Source organism: Pseudonaja textilis, chromosome 13, assembly GCF_049901715.1.
Source record: "Pseudonaja textilis isolate UNSWEBS1 chromosome 13, rPseTex1.2, whole genome shotgun sequence".
NCBI lineage: Eukaryota > Metazoa > Chordata > Lepidosauria > Squamata > Elapidae > Pseudonaja > Pseudonaja textilis.
This window is the reverse complement of record NC_142002.1, coordinates 2,135,897-2,161,569: the sequence shown is the minus strand read 5'-3', so window position 1 is coordinate 2,161,569 and position 25,673 is coordinate 2,135,897. Positions and strand designations below refer to the sequence as shown.

The 25,673-nt window shown below is 40.4% G+C and overlaps 1 protein-coding gene across 2 annotated transcripts in view; it reads right to left on the bottom strand.

Moving 5' to 3' along the window:
- Positions 1–25,673, bottom strand: part of MEGF11 (multiple EGF like domains 11) — a 498,439-nt gene that overhangs the window by 353,594 nt on the left and 119,172 nt on the right. For both annotated transcript variants that reach the window (XM_026709368.2, XM_087941849.1), the window contains exons 2-5: positions 20,524–20,626; positions 14,750–14,873; positions 5,506–5,607; positions 4,099–4,199 (exon numbers count right to left, since the gene is read on the bottom strand). In XM_026709368.2, coding sequence (XP_026565153.2) covers positions 4,099–4,199; positions 5,506–5,607; positions 14,750–14,862 — 316 coding nt within the window. In that variant the 5' untranslated portion in view covers positions 14,863–14,873; positions 20,524–20,626. The remainder of the gene's footprint in view (positions 1–4,098; positions 4,200–5,505; positions 5,608–14,749; positions 14,874–20,523; positions 20,627–25,673) is intronic.

The following is a 25,673-nucleotide window of genomic DNA, read 5'->3' as shown; positions in this document are numbered from 1 at the left end:
ATTAGCACTCGCTGTCAGAGCTCTTGAAGCCACTTGAGGGTTTATCTGTGCCCTCAGGATGACCTGAATCAGAATGCATTACTCCAGATCAGAATATTTATTGCATGGCTTCACAAACTCCTTTGTGGAAGCAGATATATATGCTTGATTGATGATCGAAATGCAACAATTGGCAGTTTACCAGAAATTGGATGGATTGTGGATGGAGGAGGCAGGGTTTTTTTTTTTAAAAAAACAAACAACAACCCTCAAATCATTTACAAACTAGCATCTAGCCATCATCATTCATGGGTGGCCAGTGAAGTCTTTTGAAGCTGATGGTCTGGGATCCCACCTGTTGGCTCCCAAATGTCTCCCATTCCTTGCCCAAAGCTGCATCTGAGACCTGAAATGTGACCCCAGGACCAAAGGTGAATTTAGTAGCTTCCAGATGTTGCTGAATTACAGTAGAGGACACTGGGAAAGGAAGGTGTAAAAAAGTTTAGGTAAAGAAGTCAGATTTAAGTCTGCTAATCATTGCTGGCTTATGGGGGACGGTGCCCATCTCTCTTTCAAGATCATTGAGCCAGTGCTGCCCAAAGAGATTTCCACAGTCAGGTAGCCAAGCATGATGTGACAGAGCTCTGTTACCTTCCCACCAAAGTGACACCTGTTTCTCTGTCAGAAATGGTCTAGGGCCGCGTTGGTGAACCTAGGCCCACTTTCAAATTGCTAGGTTGGCAAGAGCTAGGATGAGGACGGGAGCTCACCCTGTCTAATGGAGCTCGGGGTCTTGAACCTAGGCTGCCAACTTTCCAGCCGACAAACCCAGCATCTTAACCACTGAGTCACCACGCCAGAAGAAAGGTGGGAGATGTAGTATTAGCGCTGGCAGGAAACCACCATTATCTCATTGTCGGCCTAAAATCAAAGAGAATAACCTTCTGCAGGCACAGGGATCTAACCCCATAATAAGCAATAAAAGTGTGCAACTGGAAATTCAGTGGAAAATCCCAATTTGTGAAGGCTTGTGGAGATCAATTTCTGCTGATACACCTAACGGCTTACAAATTCTGTAGCTGCTTAATTTGTTTCCACCACAACTTGGCCAGCCAGAAGATATTATAAACCAAGCTACTATCTTCCCAAATGTTTTTAAAACTATTAACGACTCCTTTATAAGAAGCTGGTTAAAAGAAAGGTTTCAGCAGTCAGGCCATCTCACAGCCACATTATTGTCCTTTCAGCTTTGGGAAAGATCATTTTTTCCTCCCAGATGTTTAGAGAAGCCAATGTTTTTACAACTTTCATTGCTACTTTATAAGTTTTCTCTGGCTCAACCGCCATTCTTACGGCGCCTCCTGATTTTACTCTGGCCTGTTGTTATGTTTTCAACGTCTGTTTTCACACATTACCACTTTTCATTTTATACTGATGAATTTTAGAATATTTCACACTAAAATGTTTTTTATTTGGATTGGCGGTAGCTGAGCCACAGATGCCTGGTGCTCTGAGGCAGAAAAATCAAAAGTCTGGTAACACCTTTTTGAAAGCGTTTGCCGTTGAATAAAATGTACTGCCTTTTGTGAAGAAAACCGCACAGGCGGAATATATGGGGGTCTCCCTCTTGAGCCAGGAATTGGACTAAAAGACCTCCAAAGTCCCTTTCAACTGTTTCTTTTCTACGTTACTCTGCAGTAGTCCCTGCTCTGGGGAATATCCCCTCCTAGGAGAGCAGAAGGGCCTCGACCCTGTTAGCCTTTCGCAGAGCTTTAAAAACCTGGCTGTGTTCCCGAACCAGGTGTACTGAATGGGGCCCGACTGGCCTGGCTTTCTTAGGAAACAGCCCAATGTCTCCGCCACTGGGTATAATGATTGGAGATTTTTAAATGTTTTAAAATATTTCTTATTGTTTTAATTATGGTATGTGTTTTTTGAAATGTAAGCTGCCCAGAACCATTTACTGAAATTGGCAGCTGTAGAAATTGGATGGATGGATGGACGGAGGTAGGTAGGTATGGAGATAGATGATAAATAGATGATTAGATAAGGATAGATGGATGGATGGATAGATAGATAGATAGATAGATAGATAGATAGATAGATAGATAGATAGATAGATAGATAGATAGATAGATAGATATAGACATATTAGAGATAAAGAAAGAGACACAGAGATTGATGATAGATAGATAGATGGATAGATAGATAGATAGATAGATAGATAGATAGATAGATAGATAGATAGATAGATAGATAGATAGATAGATATAGACAGATTAGAGATAAAGAAAGAGACACAGAATTGATGATAGATAGATAGATAGATAGATAGATAGATAGATAGATAGATAGATAGATAATAGATAGATAGATAGATAGATAGATAGATAGATAGATAGATAGATAGATAGTAGATGATATATATATAGAGCGATGATAGATAGATGATAGAGAAAGAGATGATAGATAAATATATAGATGATAGAGAGAAAGAGAGATAGTAGATGATAGAGAGGATAGATAGATTAGAGAGAGAGAGATGATAGAGAGAGAGAGTGCTATATGATAGATATAGTAGATGATAGAGAGACATGATAGATAGAGAGATAGTAGATGATAGAGAGAGAGATGATAGAGAGATGATAGATAGATAGATAGAGAGAGAGAGAGAGAGAGAGAGAGAGAGAGAGTGCGATATGATTAGATAAAGATAGATAGTGGATGATAGAGAGATAGAGATAGATGATAGGAAGGTAGGTAGATGATAGATAGATGATTAGATAAAGAGATAGATAGATAGATAGATAGATAGATAGATAGATAGATAGATAGATGATAGATGAGATAGATAGATAGATAGATATGCTAGACCAGGTGGGATAGAATTATGGACTTCAACTCCCAGATTCCTAGCATGGCTTGCCAGGAATAGTCCATAATTCATAAAAGGCCCCACCGCTAGACAGTCAGGCAGACAGACAGGAAAATAGACAGACAGATTGATTTGGTGAAAATTGGAAAAGGTGTTATTAGATTCCTGATTGGCTGAGGACTAATTCATATCAATCGACCTAAGCGCCAGAGTTCACTGTAACAGCATTGCCAAAAAGGCATTAAGAGTTGTAAATCTAATCTTATGAAGCTTCTCCTACGGAAATATTGAGTTGCTAACTAGGGCATTCAGAACCTTTGCTAGACCAATACTCGAATACATCAGTCTGGAATCCGCACTGTATATCGGACATTAATACAATTGAGCGAGTCCAGAAGTATTTCACAAGAAGAGTACTATACTCCTCTGCTCGCAACAGAATACCCTACACAACCAGGCTTGAGATTTTGAGCTTGGACAACCTTGAACCATGCCACATATGGTTGGATTAAAGTGTAGTACACAAAATTATCTGCTTCAATGTCCTACCAGTCAATGACTACTTCAGCTTCAACCACAATAATACAAGAGCACACAACAGATACAAATTCAGTGTAAACTGCTCCAAACTTGATTGTAGAAAGTATGACTTCAACAACAGTGACCAATGCCTGGAATTCACTACCTGGCTCTGTTGTTACATCCTCTAACCCCCCACTCCTTTAACCTCAAACTAACCTCCATTGACCTCACCCCATTCCTAAGAGGTATGTAAGGGGCGTGTATAAGGGCACCATCACCATCGTGCCTACCGTCCCTGTCCTATTGTTCCCCATTTATCTGCACCTATTTCCTGTATAAACTCATGTTTATACTTATACCTATTACCTTGTAAGCGATTGACAAATCAAACAAATAAACATAAAAAATAAATAAATTACCCAGCTCTCCTCCTGTAGTGTTACTGGGCAGCATCAAAACACAACTGATGATGATGATGATGATATTATTGAATTATTATTGTCGTTATTGTCGTTATTATTATTTAGTGTATGACGAGAACGTGACAGAAGAGAAATACAGTAAGCACAACTGATCAATCAACGTCACTATAATTCTCTCCGGCTTTGCCACTGGCCAGCAGGCTTTTGCCTGCTTGCTTAAATTCCAATCTCAACATTTGCAGGCATGCAACGCTAGAGAGACTTCAGCAGAAAAAAAAATAGCAAATTGCCTCTACGTACGGATGCAGAAGTCCCCACTCTCGTAATATCCTGGGCAGCACTGAGACCGTCGCCGATACATCGTCCTCAGCCCCCTCCGATAGGCTGTTTTATAACTGATTCTAAATGGCGAGAGAGGAAGGAGAAAAAAAAATAAAAATAACCCTGGAAATCAATGCCCATAGTTATAATTCCATTTGTGTTACATTATTGCAAGGTTGTTATGTTCAATATTTGCATCAGAATGTGCACAGGTTTTTTGATATTTAAAAAGATCGATACAAATTCCAACTCCTACTCGTTCGGCTATAGTCTAAGCCATTTTCACGCCAGGTCCAAGAGATGATTTGTGCAAGCAAGATACAGAATGAAAAAGGGAAATTGTGTGTGTGTGTGTGTGTGTGTGTGTTTACACGTATTAAGATATTAAACACGCATAGATTGATGAGATATTAAACACACAGAGTTGCTCGATAGTGAGATAGGCAGCATATAAATTTAATAACTAAGTACAATAAAAATAAATATTGCACAAAATACCATTTCCTGCACCAACTTTTTCTTTTTTTTGCCACCTGCCACCTGGCCCAAACACGGCATTTATTAGGTTGTTCCCTGTCTGCTTTTTCTTTTGAGAAACTGGTGAGTTTCACACAACAACACATGAATATCTAGGTTGGGCATTTCTGCACTCTTTCCAGAGTTGCGACTTCTTTTTTATGATACAACAGGGTGACTAAGCTTGGATGCAGTAAACTAAGTGTGGTCTTAGGAAGGCTGTGTAAAGTGGTATATAACCTTCGCATGATCTTGATTCTATCCCCTCTTTTAATACAACCTAGGATTGCACTGGCTTTTTGGGATGCTGCCGCACACTACTGGCTCGTATTTAAGTGACTGTAAATAAGTATTTTTGGTTTTTCTTGCCCTAAGGGTTAAAAACGTACTTTTCTCACCATTGAATTTCATTTTGCAAGATTGAGCCCATTTCTCAAGTATTGAAGTTACCTATGCTGTCTGGGGAATTCTCGAAGTTCACTCATCCTCTCAGTTGCTATGGCTCAGAAAAACAGGGTTAGCCTGTTTGTTTCCAACCGCAAGAAGCCGAAAGAAGGAAGCAACGAGCAAAATGATACTTCCTCGCCCTTCCTAGTTGCTTCCAACTTGACTGCAAATGCAACAATATATTGCAAATAGGCAGGGCTGGTTAGTCATCCTTTTACAAAAGCTAGGACTATTTTCTCCAGGAAAAAAAAACCAAAAATCAATGTTCCACCTCTTTAGTACCGCCAGACTATGCTGCACAAAAGAATCTATCGTTATCCTCCGTAGCTGAAGAGCTTCTCCCAAGCTGAGAAGAAAAAGGAGCTATCAGGAGAAGATGAAAAAGAAGAGAAGGTTTGAAAATACCTCCCAATTATCGCTTACCTGTGCCGAGTGCACTTGAACCAGTTGAGGATATCTGTGCATCTTGTATAATAGATCTGATCGAAGGGATGTGCGTATGACTCCTGAACAGTCACGGCGTAGCTAGGAGAGAAGAGACAGCAACCGTTAATCCGCGGGCCTCTCTTTATTTCGCCGCTCAGATCCACAGATCCTTTGGCCAAGTTCGATCAACAAATGCTTAAGTCAATAAAAAGAGAATACAGGAAATCACCTCTTGCTCAATCGTAATGGAGCCCAGAATTCCTGTTGGCAAACAAGACATTTTACTATCCCTCTTGCCACAGTTGCTAAGTGAATCACTACAACTGTTAAGTTAGTCCCTCGGTGTTCTGACCCAAACCCTTTTCCAATAAAACAAACACGAACCAAAGGGAACAGAAACCTTTGAATGATTCTTACGAATCCCCGTTAAAAGGCTACTGCAAACTAATTAACTTTGATAAGCATGAGCCTTGCCAAAACTGTGCGAGGATGCCAAGAATAACAGATAAGGTTACCTAGAAATATTTTACAACGCAAGAGTCTTCAAATACCAACTAAGATTCTGGAATGTCCACAAGGCTTGAGTTTCAAAATGTCTTTGCTTCCTGCAGAGAACCTCTGATTCACAGCTGGCTTTTATCTTCTTGAAGGAGGGGCCATTACCTTGCAGCCTTACTCCTGAGTCGCCCATGTTGCTGCAACTGCTCTTTCGTGTGAGCAACCCTGCGCTCATGCGCACTTGGCACAGGCTCCTCGGGAACCTCCTCATCGCTGCTGCCAGCTCCCACAATCTCTGAAGGCAGCTGTCCACTCCCTAATGGTCCTGGCCCTTCATCCGAATTCTCGCTCTCCTCAGCCGTCCGTACCTGATGCCGGCGAACCACAGCACATGGTTGTTAAGTGAATCTAGCTTCCCCCATTGACTTTGTGTGCCAGAAGGTCACAAAAGGGAAATCATGTGACCCTGGGAATACTGTGACGGTCATAGATACATGCCAGTTGCAAGGGGGGAGGGGAAGGAGAGGGGATGAACAGGTGTGCAAGCGAATGGCAAACATGCGTGTGCAGCTCTATCTGTGGAAGCATTGAGCATGCAAACACACCACTTGCGCAAATAGAGCACATGAGCCCATGCTCGCCACTTCCATAGCCCAACACGATTCTGAATGGCTCAAGACTCGGTAGTGGGCCACTGGGGTTGGGGGTCCTTGGGATACACTGTTTGGGATTCCACATCTTTTCCACCTGGGGGGGGATAGAATCTTTAACTGAGGGCTCCTTGGTGTTCTCTGAGCTTGCTTGTTTTCTTGCAGACATTTCATGACCCAAACTAGGTAATGTCATCAGCGCTAGAAGGAGTGAGATTTGTGGAAAGGAGGAGGAGGAGGAGGAGGAGGAGGAGGAGGAGGAGGAGGAGGAGGAGGAGGAGGAGGAGGAGGAGGAGGAGGAGGAGGAGGAGGAGGAGGAGAAAAGGGTTGTGGGATGCTTGATATTCCTTGAAGTTGGTTGTTTTCGTGCAGATGTTTCATTACTGAACTAGGTATCACCATCAGTGCTAGGAGGGATGAGATTTGTGGAAAGGAGGAGGAGGAGGAGGAGGAGAAAAGGAGGAGGAGAAGATGATGATTGTGGGATGCTTGATACTCCTTGAACTTGGTTGTTTTCTTGCAGACATTTCATTACCAAACTAGGTAACACCATCAGTGCTGGCCAACAGCGGGATTTGCTGTCAGTTGATATTCATGTGTCTTGTTCTTGCCCCAAGAAATTGCCAAAGAAGCCAAGAGCAAGAAGCACAAAGAATCTCTTAAACCACTGCACCAACATTGGCAGGGTAAGACACTAGAATATAAATAGAGAGCAAACCCCATTCCTTACTAGCACTGATGACGTCACCTAGTTGGGTAATGAAATGTCTGCAAGAAAACCGCCCAGCTCAGAGAGCACCAGGGACCCCTCATCTCAACCCTGAGCTACAAATATTATTAAAATCTTTAAAATATATATACACCCTATATCAATTTTAGACTGTAAATAAAATTTCATTTCATAGCAGTCCTGAGCTACAAAGCTTCTGCTTTTATTAATTTCATTAGGAGCAGATGAAAATGTCAATTTTAGTTTCTCCATTTCCCACTTCTGTGAGTCTTTCAAATTCAATGTTTCCCACTTTTGTAGAAGTGCTGAGTCTGGCTTTTCAGATTAAAAAGCAACAACTGCACTATCGATATGTATTTCAGTGCCTTTCTCCAAACATGCCTTTTTCTTTCTAAATTTGTCGATAGATTTATTACAAGTATTTCCATGTCACTTTACTCCAAAATGCGTCCAGGCTTAATTAACCACAATACACATTTGCTAACCGCTTCACCTAATAGAAGATATTTTTGTCTTGTATCTTCACGAATAGGTCTCTTTCTGTGCAGATTAGTCCCTTAAGGATTTTTTAAAATTAGTAAATTGCAATATAAAATTGGGAAAATGGCAAATTTTTTAAATAGTTGTCATTGCAGGTGCAAGTGCAACATCATTGCAAGTGAACAACTGTGTTATTCTTTAGCAGCAAAACTCAAAATGATATGAGTCGCACTTTTCCCAACAAACCTATTTTAATCATCCTAAACATAAATTAATAAAATGTGTTAGTTGGGAAAGATAATCCCATACTTTTTCTGTTTTTTAAAAAAATTGGTTGGTTCAAAATTGCTAATGAATTTTGATCAGAAGATAAGACTTATTCCGGAGACTGAATCTATTACAGTTAATTAAACAATTGATAAGAGATGGTATCAAGAAACAAACATGGCTATTTGATCCAGAATACACTTCTGGGATGACTTGGGATAGATAAGATGCTGTGGTAAATTTTCTATGACTGGATTACAATAAGTGTTAACAGAGAGTTTTGAAGCTTTAATTTTGTTTGGTTTTAGTAATATTATTGTTCCTGTTAACTACTTTGTTACTAATGTAACTTATAGAAGACAGGTCAGTAATTTGCAAATAGATTTAGTAGTTTAGAATGATCTGTTCTAGCACTGTTGTTGTATGTACACTGAGAGCTTATGTATTGGAGACAAATTCCTTGTGTGTCTAATCACACTTGGCCAATAAAGAATTCTACTCTACTCTACTCTACTCTACTCTACTCTACTCCACTCCACTCCACTCCACTCCACTCCTCATTCCTCATTCCTCATTCCTCATTCCAATATTCTATTCTGTTCTGTTCCATTCCATTCCACTCCACTCTACTCATTCTAACCTTCTCTTCTCTTCTCTTCTCTTCTCTTCTCTTCTCTTCTCTTCTCTTCTCTTCTCTTCTCTTCTCTTCTCTTCTCTTCTCTCCTCTCCTCTCCTCCTCTCCCCTTCCACGCCACTCCACTCCTCATTCCAATATTCTATTCTATTCTATTCTATTCTATTCTATTCTACTCTACTCTACCCTACTCTACCCTACCCTACCCTACCCTACCCTACCCTACTCTACTCTTGCCAAGTTTGGAGACCTCTGTTCTTAACTAATTGCCACACAAATTGGGATTCATGACCAGAAATTAAACATTTGGGGATTTTCCTTGCTAAGACAAATTTCTACAGGCTTCCCAAATGGTAGAATCCAGATTTTAGTATGAACTTGTCATGTTCCAGTTTTGAGCAAATTAATGAATTAAAATTAATTCTTCAAAATTACACTTCAATGCAAAAATGTTGAGAAAAGAATGGTCCGCATAAAAGTGCATATATTTGCAAAAAAAAAATCATTCCATACATGTAATTACATTGAGCAGAATTACTTGCAAACTACGTACCTTGGGCAAATATGTAAACCAAAATGCAAATGTGTCAAAAATGTACAAAAATACACTTGCATTTTAAAGCGATTTCTAACAGGCATTCAAAGTAGATGAATAAAACTTAGGGGGTTAAAAAAAACAAACAGTAGTCATGTTTTGAATGGACAATTTCATTCTTGGTTTTTCTGAATTTCCAACTCCCTTAAAGATTGTTTCTTATAAGAAGCAACATAGAAATAATTTCAAGAAATAATCAGTAAACAGAAAGAAGCTGAAAACAATTCTTTTGCCAAAAAGGTGAAACAGAGAAACTAAAATGTACAACTCCTCAAAATATGAGAAACTAGAAGTTAAAAAAAAAACCACAGATTTGCTCCTACTGTGTACTGAATCTGGAGCAAATGTCTCTACAATATGGAACAAAAAAAGAGGTCAGAAGATACAGGAAAAGAACTTTGGGGGGAAATAAACAATAATTTTCATTAAAAGGTAGAGAAAAATTCAAATGAAATTAAATGCCTTCAAAATATTTTTTTTTTCAATCCTAAAAATAAAAACACATTGGATATTCTACCTCCGGGGTCTCTTCAGTTTTATTTGGACACACAAAAAAAGCACTAATTAAAAGCACATATTATCACCCAATATTAAATATCATTTCCCAGCCCAGTCAGACTTTTCAGCCGCTTCAGTTTTATGACATACAAGCAAGCAATAGCAGTGTGTAGTTGTATGTGCATACCTGTATGTAACACCCACGCCCACACACTGACAGAGAAATATATATCCATATTTACACATATACACATAAAATCAGTCTCTGGGGTTAAATATTTTTTTACTTTGCCTCATTTATACACCGAAGAAGCTATTTTAATCTAAGATAATTTGTAGCAGAAATTAGCTGGTAATTGAGAACAATAAATTGTGAGCTAAGCAGTGGGTGTTCGCTCTCTCCCGTCTGAAACACACTGCTCCTCTTCTGTTACCAGCTGGGTGAAAAGTAGAGGAGAGGAGAGCATTTTTTGAGAAGGCCAGGATTGCAGTATGGTTAAAAGATTGGATTTGGACCAGAGAGAGACCCAATTCCTGTCCATCAGGTGACCACAGAACTCAGGGGTCTCCAAACTGGGCAACTTTAAGATATGTGGACCTCAGCTCCCAGAATTCTCCAGCTAAAGACTTACAAGTTGCCAAGTTTGGGGGGGCCTAACTGGTCAAACTCGGCCCCCACTTGTCTAATGGAGCAGCTGTTGCAGAGATAACATTAGGAGAGGTGCCTTACGCAAATATTTGTCAACCTTAGTAGCTTGAAGACAAACATTATGCATTTAGCTGTAAAGAAAGAGAGAGAGAGAGAGAGAGAGAGAGAGAGAGAGAAAAGAAAGAAAGAGAAAGATGAGAGAGAATAAAAGATAGAAAGAAAAAGAAAGAAAGGAAGGAAAAGAAAACAAAAGAGAAAAAGAAAGAAAGAGAAAGAAAAAAGAACGATAACAAGAGAGAATAAAAAAGAGAAAAAAGAGAACAAAGGGAAAAAGAAAGAAAGAGAGAGAGAGAGAGAAAGAAACCTGACAATAAATTAAATCACTAAAAACAAACATAACCAAAGCAGCTCATTTTCTTTAATAAGCATTCAGTGAAAAATATCCAGCATTCTTCTTTGTCTGGGGAAGGACATTCTAGACCTAGAAAACCTAGAACTACACCGCCTTCGGTCCGATCTAAGTATAGTATATAAAATCATACATTGCAATGTCCTACCTGTCAATGAATCCTTCAGCTTCAACCATAACAACACAAGAGCACATAATAGATACAAACTCAAGGTAAACTGCACCAAACTTGATTGCAGGAAATACGACTTCAGCAACAGAGTGGTCAATGTCTGGAATACTCTTCCTGACTCTGTGGTTTCTTCCCAAAAACCCCAAAAACTTTCACCTTAGACTGTCTACTACTGACCTCACCCCTTTCCTAAGAGGTCTGTAAGGGGCGTGCATAAGTGCACCAACATGCCTACCGTCCCTGTCCTATTTTTTCTTTATTTTTCTTATATGTACCCATTTCATACACCCATAACTATGTTTATACTTATACCTGTTATCTTATAATTGCTTGACAAAACAAACAAACAAACAAATAAATAAAATATGTGATCCTTGGTGCTCTCTGATTTTGGTTGCTTTCTTGCAGACATTTCATTATCCAAGCGTATAAAAGGAGTGGGGGAGGAGGAGGAGGAGGAGGAGGAGGAGAATGTAGTCTGAGCTTGGTTGTTTTCTTGCAGACAGTTCATTACCCAACTAGGTAACATCATCAGTGCCGATGGCTAATGAAATGTCTTGACACAAAACAACCAAGCTCTGAGAACACTTGAGCCCACAATGTTCCTTGTTCCTCAGAAAGGTCTCATGTTCAATGGTTTGATTGAGACAAATTTATTTTTGCTTGTTGAAGAAATCATTTTTATGTCCAAAAATGCCTGCAGAATTTCACCTTAAATAGGGTGGTAACCTTCACGTTTTTGTTTCGAGACCCTAATTTCTCAGGGTCTCAAGAGAAGCGTCTTACCTCCATATGCCAGCTACCAGCAAGAAACATCAAAGCAGAATCTATTTAGAATATCCTTCATTAACATAGAAAACCCAATCAGCTTGATTATTATGTTACGATCCCATGTGCTCCTCTTGACCTCACCCTAACTCAATCTTTTGGCTTGATTTATTACCATCTAAGTATCACAGTCATCTTGGCATGGGCAGCCAATCAATTCCAGTATTTAATTTTTGTTTTTCCTTGATTGGATCCCCAGGTTGCTGACTTCTTTCACACAAAATCAATATTGTATTCTTGGACTCAAGGAACGTACTGCGCTATGGAACTGCAAAACAATACAAAATTACAGGTTTCATTTCCAATCACATTTGTTCTTGAAAACTCTGTGTTATGTGGTCAACAGGAAAGAAGGAAGGAAGGAAGAAAGGAAGGGAGGGAGGGAGGGGAAAGGAAAGGAAAGGAAAGGAAAGGAAAGGAAAGGAAAGGAAAGGAAAGGAAAGGAAAGGAAAGGGCCTCGGTGGTGCAGTGGTTAGAGTGCAGTCCTGCAGGCTACTTCTTCTGACTACCAACTGCCTGAAATTTGGCAGTTCGAATCTCACCAGTCTCAAGGTTGACTCAGCCTTCCATCCTTCTGAGGTGGGTAAAATGGGGACCCAGATTGTTGTGGGCAAGAGGCTGACTCTGTAAACCGCTTAGAGTGGCTCGTATTTATGTTTCTTGAGGTGTCCCGGGGTTATGTGATCGCCTTTTGCGACCTTCTGATAAACGAAGTCAATGGGAAAGCCAGATTCGCTTAACAACCAGGTTACTAACCTATCAACTGCAGTGTCATAAATGTCAGAATATATTCATGAACTGGAATATAGCTTAGTAACAATGAGAGCTGAATTGGGGGGCTGAAACTTAAAAGAGAGAATCTGGACCTGGTTTATTTCTGCTCTGTGCTGAGCTCTAAAGTGAAAGCGAAACTAACTTGCTTGCTTGTTGAAACTGATATTTGCTCTGAGCTGCTGCTGCTGCTTGTGTTTTGCTAATGCTACATTGAAAGAATCTACAAATGGTATTGTAAACTTCACTCACATTAATATGTTTATAAAGAAGTTAATGATCTTGCTGAATCGGTCTGTGTGGTTTCTGGACGTGAATTTATGCTGCAAATTGTAAAATGGGGCAAAACTCACTTAACAACTGTCCTGCTTGGCAACAGACATTTTGGGATCAATTGTGGTCATAAGTTGAGGACTACCTGTACAGAGAATAGAGGACTAACTATAGGATACAAATGTTGCTTTGGGCTTTTGAAGAAAGCTAGTATATAATTCCAATAAATCAAACGGCGAACCCATGCCAGAGCTTCATACAGAGACACAGCTGGGGAATTGGGGCGCACATAAAAAGTATATTTCAGGCATATTTTAAATTCTGAAGCCGTAAGCAGGAATGCCTAGGCCTAGAATGTAAGATCTGTGCACACCAGATACCAAGGCCTTCAAAAAAATATCAAGAAGATTGCGACTAAGATGCATTCAGTGGTCATACAGAATTACATTACATTTTGTAATATTATGTTTTATATTTTAAAGCTACATCGAGAAGGGGTTTATTTGGATTTATTTTTAAATACAAAAAGGATGCACGCTTACCTTAAACAAATTATTTATTTAGCATACGGCATCTACAGAGGTCATGCAATTACTGTTATACAATGCTACATAATAAAGTATATTATGCATATAAACCCAAATACTGTATATAGTTCAACAATCTCTCCTCAGGAAATTTAAAGGCACCTGGGATTATCTCATCGCAGCCACATCAGAAAGCAGTTTAAATGGTTGGATAACTAATTGAAACATCTATTGCCTACTGCGATTCTATGGCACTATATTATGTTAGTTTTATGGATTTACCTTAACGCAATATTTTATCTTTAATAATTAATAATTATTTAAATCAGTAATTATTTTTATTTTATCAAAATATAACACATTTTATAAATAATGAATAATTAATATTACTTATTTATAGAATATTTTATTATATTTTAAGGGGATGCGGTGGCTCAGTGGCTAAGACACTGAGTTTTGTCAATCAGAAAGGTCGGCAGTTCGGCGGTTCGAATCCCTAGCGCCACATAATGGAGTGAGCTCCCATTCCTTGTCCCAGTTTCTGCCAACCTAGCAGTTCGAAAGAAAAGATGTAAGTAGAAAAATAGGGACCCCTTTGGTGGGAAGGGAACAGCGTTTCATGAGCCTTCAGCATTTAGTCATGTCAGCCACGTGACCATGGAGACGTCTTCAGACAGCGCTGGCTCTTCGGCTTGTAACGGGTATGAACATCGGCTCCTAGAGCTGGAAACGAGTAGCTTGTATGTGCGAGGGAACCTTCCACCTTTATCTTTACCTAATATTTTATCTCATATATTCGTTTAGTGACTGTTCAAAGTTACAACGGCACTGAAAGAAAGTGGCATGACCAGTTTTCACATGACCGTTACATCATCCCCAGGATCACATGATCAAAATTCAGACGCTTGGCAACTGGTTCCTATTTGTGACAGTCACAGTGTCCCAGAGTCCCATGATCCCTTTTGCGACCTTCTGACAAACATAATCAATGGGACTCACTTAACAACTGTGGCAAGGAAGGCTGTAAAATGGGGCAAAATTCACATAACAAACGTCTCGCTTAAGAACAGAAATGTTGGGCTCAATTGAGGTCCTAAGTCAAGAACACACACATGTACACACACACACACACACACACACACAAATATTTGTGTGCATGAATGTGTATGTATCTATATGTGTGTGTGCATACGTGCGCATGTATATATTTGCTGGCGTTCTACTTAAAATGGGACCTGAAGTAAAGTCAACATGTCTTACCTTTCCCAGTGGCTGCAAACATTTGGATCATCTGGGTTTAAGGAGAGGCTTTTCTTCAGAAGGAGAGAGAGCACAAAGGCTCTGAAATTCCACCACAAGAGAGGGAAGAGCATCTTTGCGGTATCTGAATAAAGAGTAGGGGGAGAAAAAAAACAGCATTGGACAAACAGCCCACTGTTTCCTACTAAATCCACCGGTTGTATTTCAAGCTCAGGCCTCTTTTAGCATCCGAAAGGATGCAGGAAAAGAAAGCCACAAAAAATGAATCCATTCATCTCCAATTCTAGTCATACTTAAGGAAAGAAGGATCCACGACCAAACTCTTCCAGCCCATCTATTCAAATATTTAATCCTCTCCCCTCCAGGAATCAATTATTAATAAAGCTACTGATTCTCAAACCCAATGATTTTGGGGCAGTTCTACCCTCAGTGTTTGTTTATTTTTTTTATTTATTTTTGTCAATTGCTTACAGGATAATAGGTATAAGTAAAAACATAGTTATGAATACATGGATATATATATAAGAAAAATAAAAATAAACAATAAGGACAGGGACAGTAGGCACATTGGTGCGCTTATGCACACCCCCTACAGACCTCTTAGGAAAGGGGTGAGGTCAAAGTAAAACTTTAAAATCAAACTTTAAAATCAAACTTTAAAATAAAACTCTTCCCCACTTCTTTTTCCTGATACAAACAGCTCTGCTTCACTTTGATAGTGGTTGGGTCTTATTGATTAAGTCAATGTTTCTACATCTGAGCAACTTTAAGATGTGTAGACTTCGATTCCCAGAATTCCCCATGGCTGCCTGGGGAATTCTGGGGAGTTGAAGTCCCCACTTCTTAAGGCTTCCACGGTCTAAGCCTAGAATCTCAAGTCTGGTGGTGTAGGGTATTCTGTTGCGAACAGAGGAATGTAGTACTCTTCTGTAAAATACTTCTGGACTCGGTCAATTGTATTAATGTCTGATATACAATGCGGATTCCAGACAGCAGAGCTGCATTCAAGTATTAGTCTAGCAAAGGTTTTGAATGCTCTAGTTAGCAAAACAGTACTCTGTGGAATTATGCATAGTAAAAATGTGTGTGGTTTCAGTTGATGTTTCACCTTCAGACTTTTTAAATCTACTTTCCAATACTTTTGATTTATTTATTTATTTTGCTTGAACACCATATAAGGGAAAAAGTTCTTTCCCTGTTGTTATGTGCTTGATCTGTTTGTTTGTTTTTTAAATTAGAGATGGGATAATACAGGTAGGTCTCACTTATAACGATTCATTTAACGATGGTTCAATTTACAGTGGTATTGAGAAAAATGACTTATGAGCATCCTTGCACTTAGAATCGTGGCAGCGTCTCCAAATTTGGGTGCTTGGCAACCAGCATGCAGTTATGATGGTTGCAGCATTCTGGGGTTATGGATCAACATTTCTGATCCCCCAACCCCGGCATCCAATACGCAAAGCCAATGGGGAAAGCAGAATGTTCACCTAGAAAGGGCAGTGATTCGCTAAACAACCATCGCAAACAAGATGTAAAGTTGGGTGTAACTCATTTAATCGTTTCTTTGCTTAGCAACAGATCTTCTGTATTCAGAACACAGAATAACAGAGTTGGAAGGGATCTTGGAGGTCATCTAGTCCAACCCCCATTCTCAAGCAGATGAGCCTATGCCATTTCAGAAAAATGACTGTCCGAGTCTCTGTTTGAAAGCCTCCAGTGATCGAGCACCCACGATTTATGGAGGCAAATTGTTCCCCTGGTTAATTGTTCTCACTGTGAAGAAATTTCTCCTTAGGTTGCTTTTTTGCCTTGATTAGTTTCCATCCATTGCTTCCAAGTGCTTTGGAGAGCAGTTTGACACCAGGGGTGCCATGCAAATATTTTTACTACCAGTTCTGTGAGCATGACTAAGTGGGAGTGACCGGGTGGGCGCGTGGGTTCCTTTTTTTTCCAGCACCCCCCTAGCCTCTGTTTTTGGCTTCCTGACCCTCAGGGAGCCTCCTGAGTGAAGCATCAAGGGGATCGGAACAACTGATCGTCAGGAGGAAGAAAAAAGAAATACCTTAAGGAGTGACTGGGTAGGAGAGGATGCGGTCAGCGATGTCAGGCACGCGCACAATATTGCACATTCATGACAAGGTCTGACTGGGAGAGGAGAGGCGGGGTGGGTGGAGAGGGGTAGGACCAGCCAGGGGCACAATTTGCCGGTTCTCCAAACTACGCAGAATCATAACAACCGGTTCTATAGAACCGGTCTGAACTGGTAGAATTCCACCCCTGACTGACACCCTCTTCTTCATTGGCAGCCTCTCAAATATTGGAACGCTGCTGTGATGTCACCCCATCATGTCTCAACTGCAATAATAAATTGAGGATTATCTGCGTACTCTCTCTATAAATTATTTTGTACCATTTTTTTTTTCCCTCATGGTAATTTGTAGCTTGAAATAAATTCTATTGATTTTTTTTTTTCCGCACGGCCCTTCTTACTTGTCTAGTAAAATATTTCTCAACATGTTGGATAGGAAATTCTGGGAGTTGAAATCCACACATCTTAAAATTGCTCCGGTTGAGAAATGCAGGTCTGCTGTAATTACTTCCTTGAAATTCCGCATCCATCTTATCGTTTGATTTTTAATTTGTTCTGTCTTGACTGAATCTCTAAAGGGTGGGTCGCTTGTGAAAGAGAGCCGTTCTCCAGGGAATCGGGTTGGGGGAGGGGTATCTGCAAGATACTGTCAAGAAAGTCAAAATGGCCACCACAATGGTGAAGTCAAAGCCTCACTTGATTTTTACGTGCGTCTCACATAAAATGAAGCTTTGATCTCACCATCGTAGGTGACCTTTTGACTTTTTCTTTTAATGGTGCCCTGTGGACATCCCTGAGATGTGGTGACAAAACCCACAGATTATACAGCCTTCTAGAAGGCTGCATGTCTGCGTTGTTTGTATGTCTCTGGTGTGAAGAGAAGCTTAGGGAGGGACACAATAACAGTCTTTCAGTACTTGAGGACCCGTCACAGAGAAGAGAAGGTCAACCTATTTTCCAAAGCAGCAGAAGGCAGGACAAGAAGCAATGGGTGGAAGCTCATTAAAGAGAGATCCAACCTAGAACCAAGGAGAGATGTCCTGAGTTGAAGTCCACGGGTCTTAAAGATGCCAAGACTGGACACAACTGCTGTACACTATTGTACCAATCTAGTGTGGTGATTCAGGAACAAAAATACATTTCATTTCTATTCCACTTTTAATGTAATTTTAATTAATACGTATTATCACCACTATCGTCACCCATAATATTTAGTAGCTTTCCTCTGTGAAACATTAAATTTTTTAAATTTAGGAACAGTTTTGGAGGTCATGCAGAAATGGTGCTTTTACAGGGCAAAACATTGCAAGAGGTGGAAACGTATCTGACCTAGAGCTAAGGAGAAATTTATTGTCAGTGAGAATACTAAATGAGTGGAATGGCTTCCCCCCAGGAGTTGTGGGGGCTCCGTCACTGGAGGTTTTCGAAAAGAAATTTATTTTTTTATTTGTCAATTGCTTACAAGATAATAGGTATAAGTAAAAACATAATTATGAATCCATGAATACATATAAGAAAAATGTTTAAAAAATAAAAAGAAACAATAAGACAGGGAAAGTAAGCATGTTGGTGTGCTTATGCACGCCCCCTATAGACCTCTTAGGAAAGGGGTGAGGTCAATAGTAGACAGCTAAAGTTTTTGGGGTTCGGGGAAGAAACCACAGAGTCAGGTAGAGTATTCCAGACATTGACCACCCTGTTGCTGAAGTCGTATTTCCTGCAATCAAGTTTGGTGCGGTTAACCTTGAGTTTGTATCTATTGTGTGCTCTTGGGTTGTTATGGTTGAAGCTGAAGGATTCATTGACAGGTAGGACATTGCAATATATGAGTTTATATACTATACTTAGATCGGACCGAAATTCAAGGTTTTCTAGGTCTAGAATTTCGGGTCTGGTGGCATAAGGTATTCTGCAACGAGTAGAGGAGTGGAGAATTCTTCTTGTGAAATATTTCTGGACTTGAGTCTCAACTGTGCTAATATCTGATACGTAATGTGGGTTCCAGACTGATGAGCTGTATTCAAGTATTGGTCTAGCAAATGTTTTGTATGCTCTAGTCATTAGTGTAATATTACCTACATAAGATTAGGTTAACAACTCTTAACTCCTTTTTGGCTATGTATTTACCGTGGGCTCTAGCACTTAGGTCGTTTGTCTGGAATAGTAGAAGGAGGTGATAGCAAACCTATGGCACGTGTGCCAGAAGTGGCACACAGAGCCAACTATCCATTCCTGCCAGCTGTTTCTTGTTGCTGTTCCGGGTTCTGGTGCACATGCTGGGAAGCTAAGCTTATGGTTTCCGGTGCGCCAGCCAGCCGGTCTTCACGTGTGCGGGAGCACCAGAAACTGGAAGGCCAGGTGGCCGGCATGCCAGAAACCAGAAGCTCAGCTTCCCAGTGTGCGCATGTGCACCAGGGAGCTGCTCTTCCAGGTTCCGGCATTTCCATTCCTATTATTTTGTCTGATTCCTGATGAAACCTGCATCCCATAATTTTTTTTTTGCTGAAGGTCCAGCTAGGACAGGCCAGCATCGCTGGTGGATTGGAGGCCCCAAGGAAGCCCATGACCATTTTCATGCCATTGAGTAACAAATGATAATTGGAACAGAAGTTAGTTAACTATGCCAGCTTTGTGAAAGTGGGTCAAAAATGAGATGCAGAAATGGATATAAATAATGAAATGAAATGAAATAATGAAATGAAATGCACGGAAGCAACAAAGTAGACGGTGAGAAGACAAAAGTTAAATTTGATTTAAAATGCATTTAAAATTGATTAAATTTCATCTCACTTACTTCCATTTGCACGGAATTAAAATCAATTTAATTCCGGGAATCTGTTATGATTCTGGGCTCCAGTTGGTAGGCTGGACCAGACCGAACTTGCCTGACTTCGAAAAGCTGAAGCTAAACAAGGATGGATTTGGCTACTATAAGGATGGGAAGCCAACCAGAAGTCCTAGGACTGTAAGCTACCTTAAGAAGTTGAAAAGAAGCAACTGTCAACTCAAAATATTTCTATGGTCTTTTTAGAGTTGCCAACAGAAAGGGAGGGGGGAACAGTGCAGCAGCTTAGAAATCAAAAGTGCATTCCATAAATGTTTTCAAAGATAGTAACTAGGTGATTGAAGTTTCTGCCACGCAAAATTCTAACTGGAGAGCATGATTGATGAGTCTGGGCTATGGATGTGTCCCATTGGAGAATATGAATTACGATACACCCAGGGGTGTGGGGGGAAACCAGGGTCAAGGGTGACAAGTGAATGATGTGTCTCAGAGTCGGCTACACCCAGGCAGTACTGGACATGTTAAATCCCCATCAATCCTTTTGAAGTTTTGGAAGTTTGGCTCGAGATTCATGATTTAAATGAGGTTAAGTGCCAGAATCCTGACACTATCTTTACTCAGGGAATTGACAACCTGCTGTTACATGTAACCCATAAATAACTTCCTTTCAAAGGTAACTGCCGTTCACAGAAATATCGTTCAGTTAGCATCCATATGCTAACCATCCATATCTTCAACTGAACAGGAGAACCAATATTTCATTCCTTTGCTTGTTAACACATCAAGGAAGAAATCGGTGTTCCTTAATTTTCTATAGTAGCGCCTATTTAAAACCAGAGAGACTTCATTCAACTAAAGAAAGTCAGTTGAAGCAAACTTGAATTTCAGCCATCTTACCTCAATATGCTCTGAATCCCTCGTAGCTAAGGATTGGCCAAGTTCAATGCCTTCATGGATACGCAGAAGAAAGAACCATGACCCAAAAGATGTTCTTTGGAAGCTGCAATGAGACAATTGCAGGTACAACTCAACAAAATAAGGAAGAGTCAGAGAGATTAAGAAACAAAAGTTCTAAGAAAATACACCTGTTTGGGAATTCCAGGGTACCAGACCACAAATTTGGAGAAGGGCAGAACTGGGGAAGACGAGTCTTAAATTGTCAACTGTAATCAGCCTCCAGGCCATGTTTTTGCTCAATTAAATCTAAAGTAAAAAAATCTGGCAAGGCATAGAGGAGAAACATCCCAAAATCAATGTCTATGGATTGTCATAATTGTCTGAAAGGTGCAACTATAGTCAGAGCTTTGCAGCTCCAGGAAAATAAACACAGATGGCCGATGCTTCATTTAACACCTTTATAAACATAATAAGTAAATGTTACAAACCAGTTGTATATTTCTCCAACATGGAACAAACTCAGACAGAAACATGTTGCAAGTCACTTCAGTAGCAGAGAGAATTTCTAGTTTCACTTTAGTTCAGCAGGCAAGCATTATACATAACAGAGGAGAGAAGTCGTTTCATTTTCAATAGACAGACTCAGCGCTCAACATAACTGCAGAGTTGCAGAGCTTAACATAGAGCCACGCCTAGGCTACTTCTAGTTTCAGTTTCCAAACTGTCCTCATTAGCTGATTTAGTTGCTATGCCTATTCATTGGCTGACCTTGTTAGCATGCTCTATTCCAGTTCATGAATATACTCTGACAAACTGGACGTTCTTGTTTTGCCTGAAGACATTTCACTTCTCATCCAAGAAGCTTCATTGCTTCTGGCAAGACGGTGGGGGCAATGGAACAATTAGTTCTGACAGGATGGGAAGGGGGTTGGAAGAATCATATTTTTTTTCCCAGTCATCTGGTCATTAGCACTCTCCCTGAGAGCTCTTGTGCCCTGAGGATTATCTGTATCAGGGTGCAAATAGGGGTGGAACCTTATTGGAACTGCTCAAAGAACTGCACTGTAGATGGGAGAGTAGGGAGGTAGGGTCCCATCCCTCCCCCTCTGTTGAGAGAGGGCTGCTCAATTTTAACACAAATGGCCTCTTTTAGTTTAGTTTATTGTCATTGCACCTCGTACAATGAAATCAAACACCATCTTCAGTGCACATCATGACCATGAATATAAACACAGACACACATCCTTCACAGTCAATACATGGAATTGAAAACCCCTGATATTGCATTCATATTGCACTATACAGCAGAATTCAAAAGAGCTACTGCCCTGGGATAGAAGCTGTTTTTCAGCCTATTTGTCCTTGTTTTTATTATTATTATCCTGCACCATCTGCCAGATGGTAATAGTTCAAAAAAAGGGGATGCCCAGGATGAGATGGATCTTTGAGAATGTTTTGAACTTCCTTAAGGCAGCAGAAACTAGAAAGCTCTTCCAAAGAGGGGAGAGGGCAACCCATGATCTTCTGGGCTATGACGGAGTGCTGTCCTATCTGCCCCTGTGCAATTGGCAAACCATACACAGGTGCAGTAAGTTAAGATGATGAATACTTCAGCTTCAATCATAACAACACAAGAGCACACAATAGATGCAAACTCAAGGTTAACCGCACCAAACTTGACTGCAGAAAATATGACTTCAGCAACAGAGTGGTCAATGTCTGGAATCCTCTACCTGACTCTGTGGTTTCTTCCCCAAACCCCAAAAACTTTAACCTTGGACTATCTACTATTGACCTCACCCCCTTCCTAAGAGGCCTGTAGGGGGCGTGCATAAGCGCACCAACGTGCCTACCGTCCCTGTCCTATTGTTTCTTTTTCTTATAAGTATCTATCTCATGTACTCAAAACTATGTTTATTCTTATACCTGTTATCTTGTAAGCGATTGACAAATTGAATAAATACTAAAAAAAATACTAAAATACTCTCTCTGGTGCAGCGGTAGAAGGTCACCAGCAGTTTCTCATTCAGTTGTTGTTTTCCGAGAAGCCTCGGGTAGTAGAATCTCTGCTGGGCCCCTTTGACAGGGGCTGCAATGTGAGCCCCCCAGGTCAGATCCTCTTTTAGGGTAACACCCAGAAACTTAAAACTGGCCATTTGCTCCACTTGGTCTCCATGGATAAGCAAGGGCTGGAGGTCTGATCTCTTCCTTCTATAATTCACTCCTTGGTCTTACTGGTGTTGAGGACCAAGTTATTGTCTCCACACCACTAAAGCAACCCCTCTTTCAAACCAGCCGATCTCTCTATCCACATGAACATTGCCAGAACTAATTCTTCTATCTTCCCCACCATCCCGCCAGAACCAATGAAGCTTCTTGGATGAGAAGCGAAACATCTTCCTCGTGGAAAAAAAAAACAACAACTCAGTCCAGTTGCCTTTTGAAAAAATACCTTTGAGACTCAAGGATCAGACTGTTGAGACTTCAAACTACAGATTCCGAATGCAAGAAACTGTTCAACATTCCTTGCTGCGTGTAACGGAAACAGACCAGCGCATAAGGGGAGAGTGAAATTCGTTCAGTTGAACAAATCCTATTTCCAAGAGTGGGGTTGTTGTTTGTTTTTTTGCAACGTATCCCCAAATCGTGTTTCTGATTAATTATTTCAAAGCACGTCCGCCTTATTTCCTTTTTATGTGGTGGACTTCATGAGAACTTAGGGGAGATTCTCACTTGCTTTCCATTCCATCTGGGCATGGACTGCCTTGCTCACCGAATGCGCAACATATGCTCCACATGTTCTCCCGACAGCCTTTTCCCTCGGAAATTCATTTTTCCATGATTGCTTTTATGACCCCTCTTTTGAGCGCTGCCAAATGCAATGCCTCAATGTTGTAGTAATATTAGTTTCTACTCACTGGATGTTCACCAGGGACAGGAAGTACACGGTGCTTTAAAAAAAAAAAAGCAGGAAAAACCATCGTATTTTCTCTGAGCCCTGTGGAACTGCCTCCAAGAAATTAATTCAGCGAACTGCTTGGGTCCCTCTTGATGCCGTTATGAAATTTGTTGGAGAACCAGCAAAGCAACAAAGAAGTGAGAACACTCCAGAGGGCTTGAATCTATCCGATTCTATCCTATTCGGCAGATAAGAACTGGGTTGTTTTCATAAAAACCTGAGCAGGTGGGCAAAATGAAGGAATGAAACTTTTGAGCTCCGTGCTCATCTGGAGATGAAAAAAATGGGCACAGGAAAAAAGACAGAATTTGCAAAGCAGGACTCGATTGTAAGAAAAACAGACGGTCATTCTAGATCATATAGGTAGTCCTTGACTTAAAACCATTCTAAGTTACACTTGTCTCATCTCATGTCAGAATTGTAAGAAGTAGAAAAGGGGGAAATGTTAATTTAATTTTTTTAAATCTTTAAAAATATAAATTCATACCATTCTACCCAGGACCGGGTCACTTTAATGGCAGAGATATTTCCAACCCTCAATATTTCGGGGGCTGCCAAAGAGAGAGGAGATGGTCAAGCTATTTTCCAAGGCCAGACAAGGAATAATAGATGAACATGGAGAGATTCAACCTGGAAATAAGGAGGTAGGGTAGATGGATGGATGGATGGATGGACGGACAGATGGACATGATTGACAGATAAATGATAGAAATGTGATATGGATGGATGGATAGATAGATAATACTTGATAGGATTGATAAATTACAAAGAGAGACAGACAGACAGACAGACAGACAGACAGAAAGAAAGAAAATTGATGATAGTTGATGGATAGGTTAATGGGATAGCTAGCTAGCTAGACAGACAGACGATGGATAGATGGATGGATAGACAGATAGATACAGACGGACAGACAGATACAATATATATCGAATGAACACCAGTTTCAAACATCACGTTTCTTGTCAAGAATTCAAGAAAAAAATTGTACAAATACATACAAAGCAGATCGGCTTTGCGTTTCTTTCAAGTTTCTTTCAAGCACCATATTATTTCAACACCATCTTTCTTTTCAGCCATCCCTGCAATTCAGCACTCCTATTGTTTGGGTATTTGAACTGCCAGTCACGGCACAGCAACAACTAATTCTATACTTGTGCTTGTTTTTAGATTACGTTCCAGAGGACAGGGGAATGGAAGGGAGGCGGGTCAGATGCGCGCTCCGAATCTGAGCTTTTTAAAGGAAATAAAGGAACAAATTGTCCAGCCAAAGGCAATTGACAGGCTGTCGATCTGTTGTAGTAGTACGGTAACCTGGATACAATCTACTTAGAGTTTTGAGATCAAAATTAATTTGATTGCCTTGAGTAAATGTCAGCGAAGAGACTATGTTGATCTTCTTCAAGTCCCACAACTGGCATTACCTCAGGAATAGAAGAGATGCAAAAAGACAAAACCAAATGGACAAAACCAAATCTATTCCAAAACAGGAAGGGACCAGTAATCCTTGACTTACAACCATAATTGACCCTGGCAATGACAATCCTAAGTCGTGATGGTGATAAAGCAAATCATCAAGCGACCAACCCAATTTTACTATTTTGGGGTGGTGATGAGGGGATGTCAGTTAAGCAAACCACTCTATAAAGCCTTAGTAAGGCCACACCTAGAGTACTGCATCCAGTTTTGGTCACCACACTATAAAAAAGAGGTTGAGACTCTAGAAAAAGTGCAGAGAAGAGCAACCAGGATGATGAGGGGACCAGAGGTTAAAAGATACAACGAACAGTTGCAGGAACTGGGCTTGGTTAGTTTAGTGAAGAGAAGGATCACGGGAGACATGATAGCATCTTCCAATATTTGAGGGGCTGCCACAAAGAAAGAGCAGGTCAAGCTATTTTCCAAAGCACCTGAAGGCCAGAAAAGGAATAATGGATGGACACTGAACAAGGAGAGATTCAGCTTGGAAATAAGGAGAAATTTCCTGACCGGGAGAACAATTAATCAGTGGACAACCTTCAGAAGTTCTGGGAGCTTCATCACTGGAGACTTTCAAGAAGAGACTGGACTGCCATGTGTCAGAAATTGTGTAGGGCCATGATGGCGAACCTATGGCACGCATTCCACAGGTGGCATGCAGAGCCATTTGTGCCAGCACGCAAGCTGCAGGCAAACTTACCTCACTGGGCAT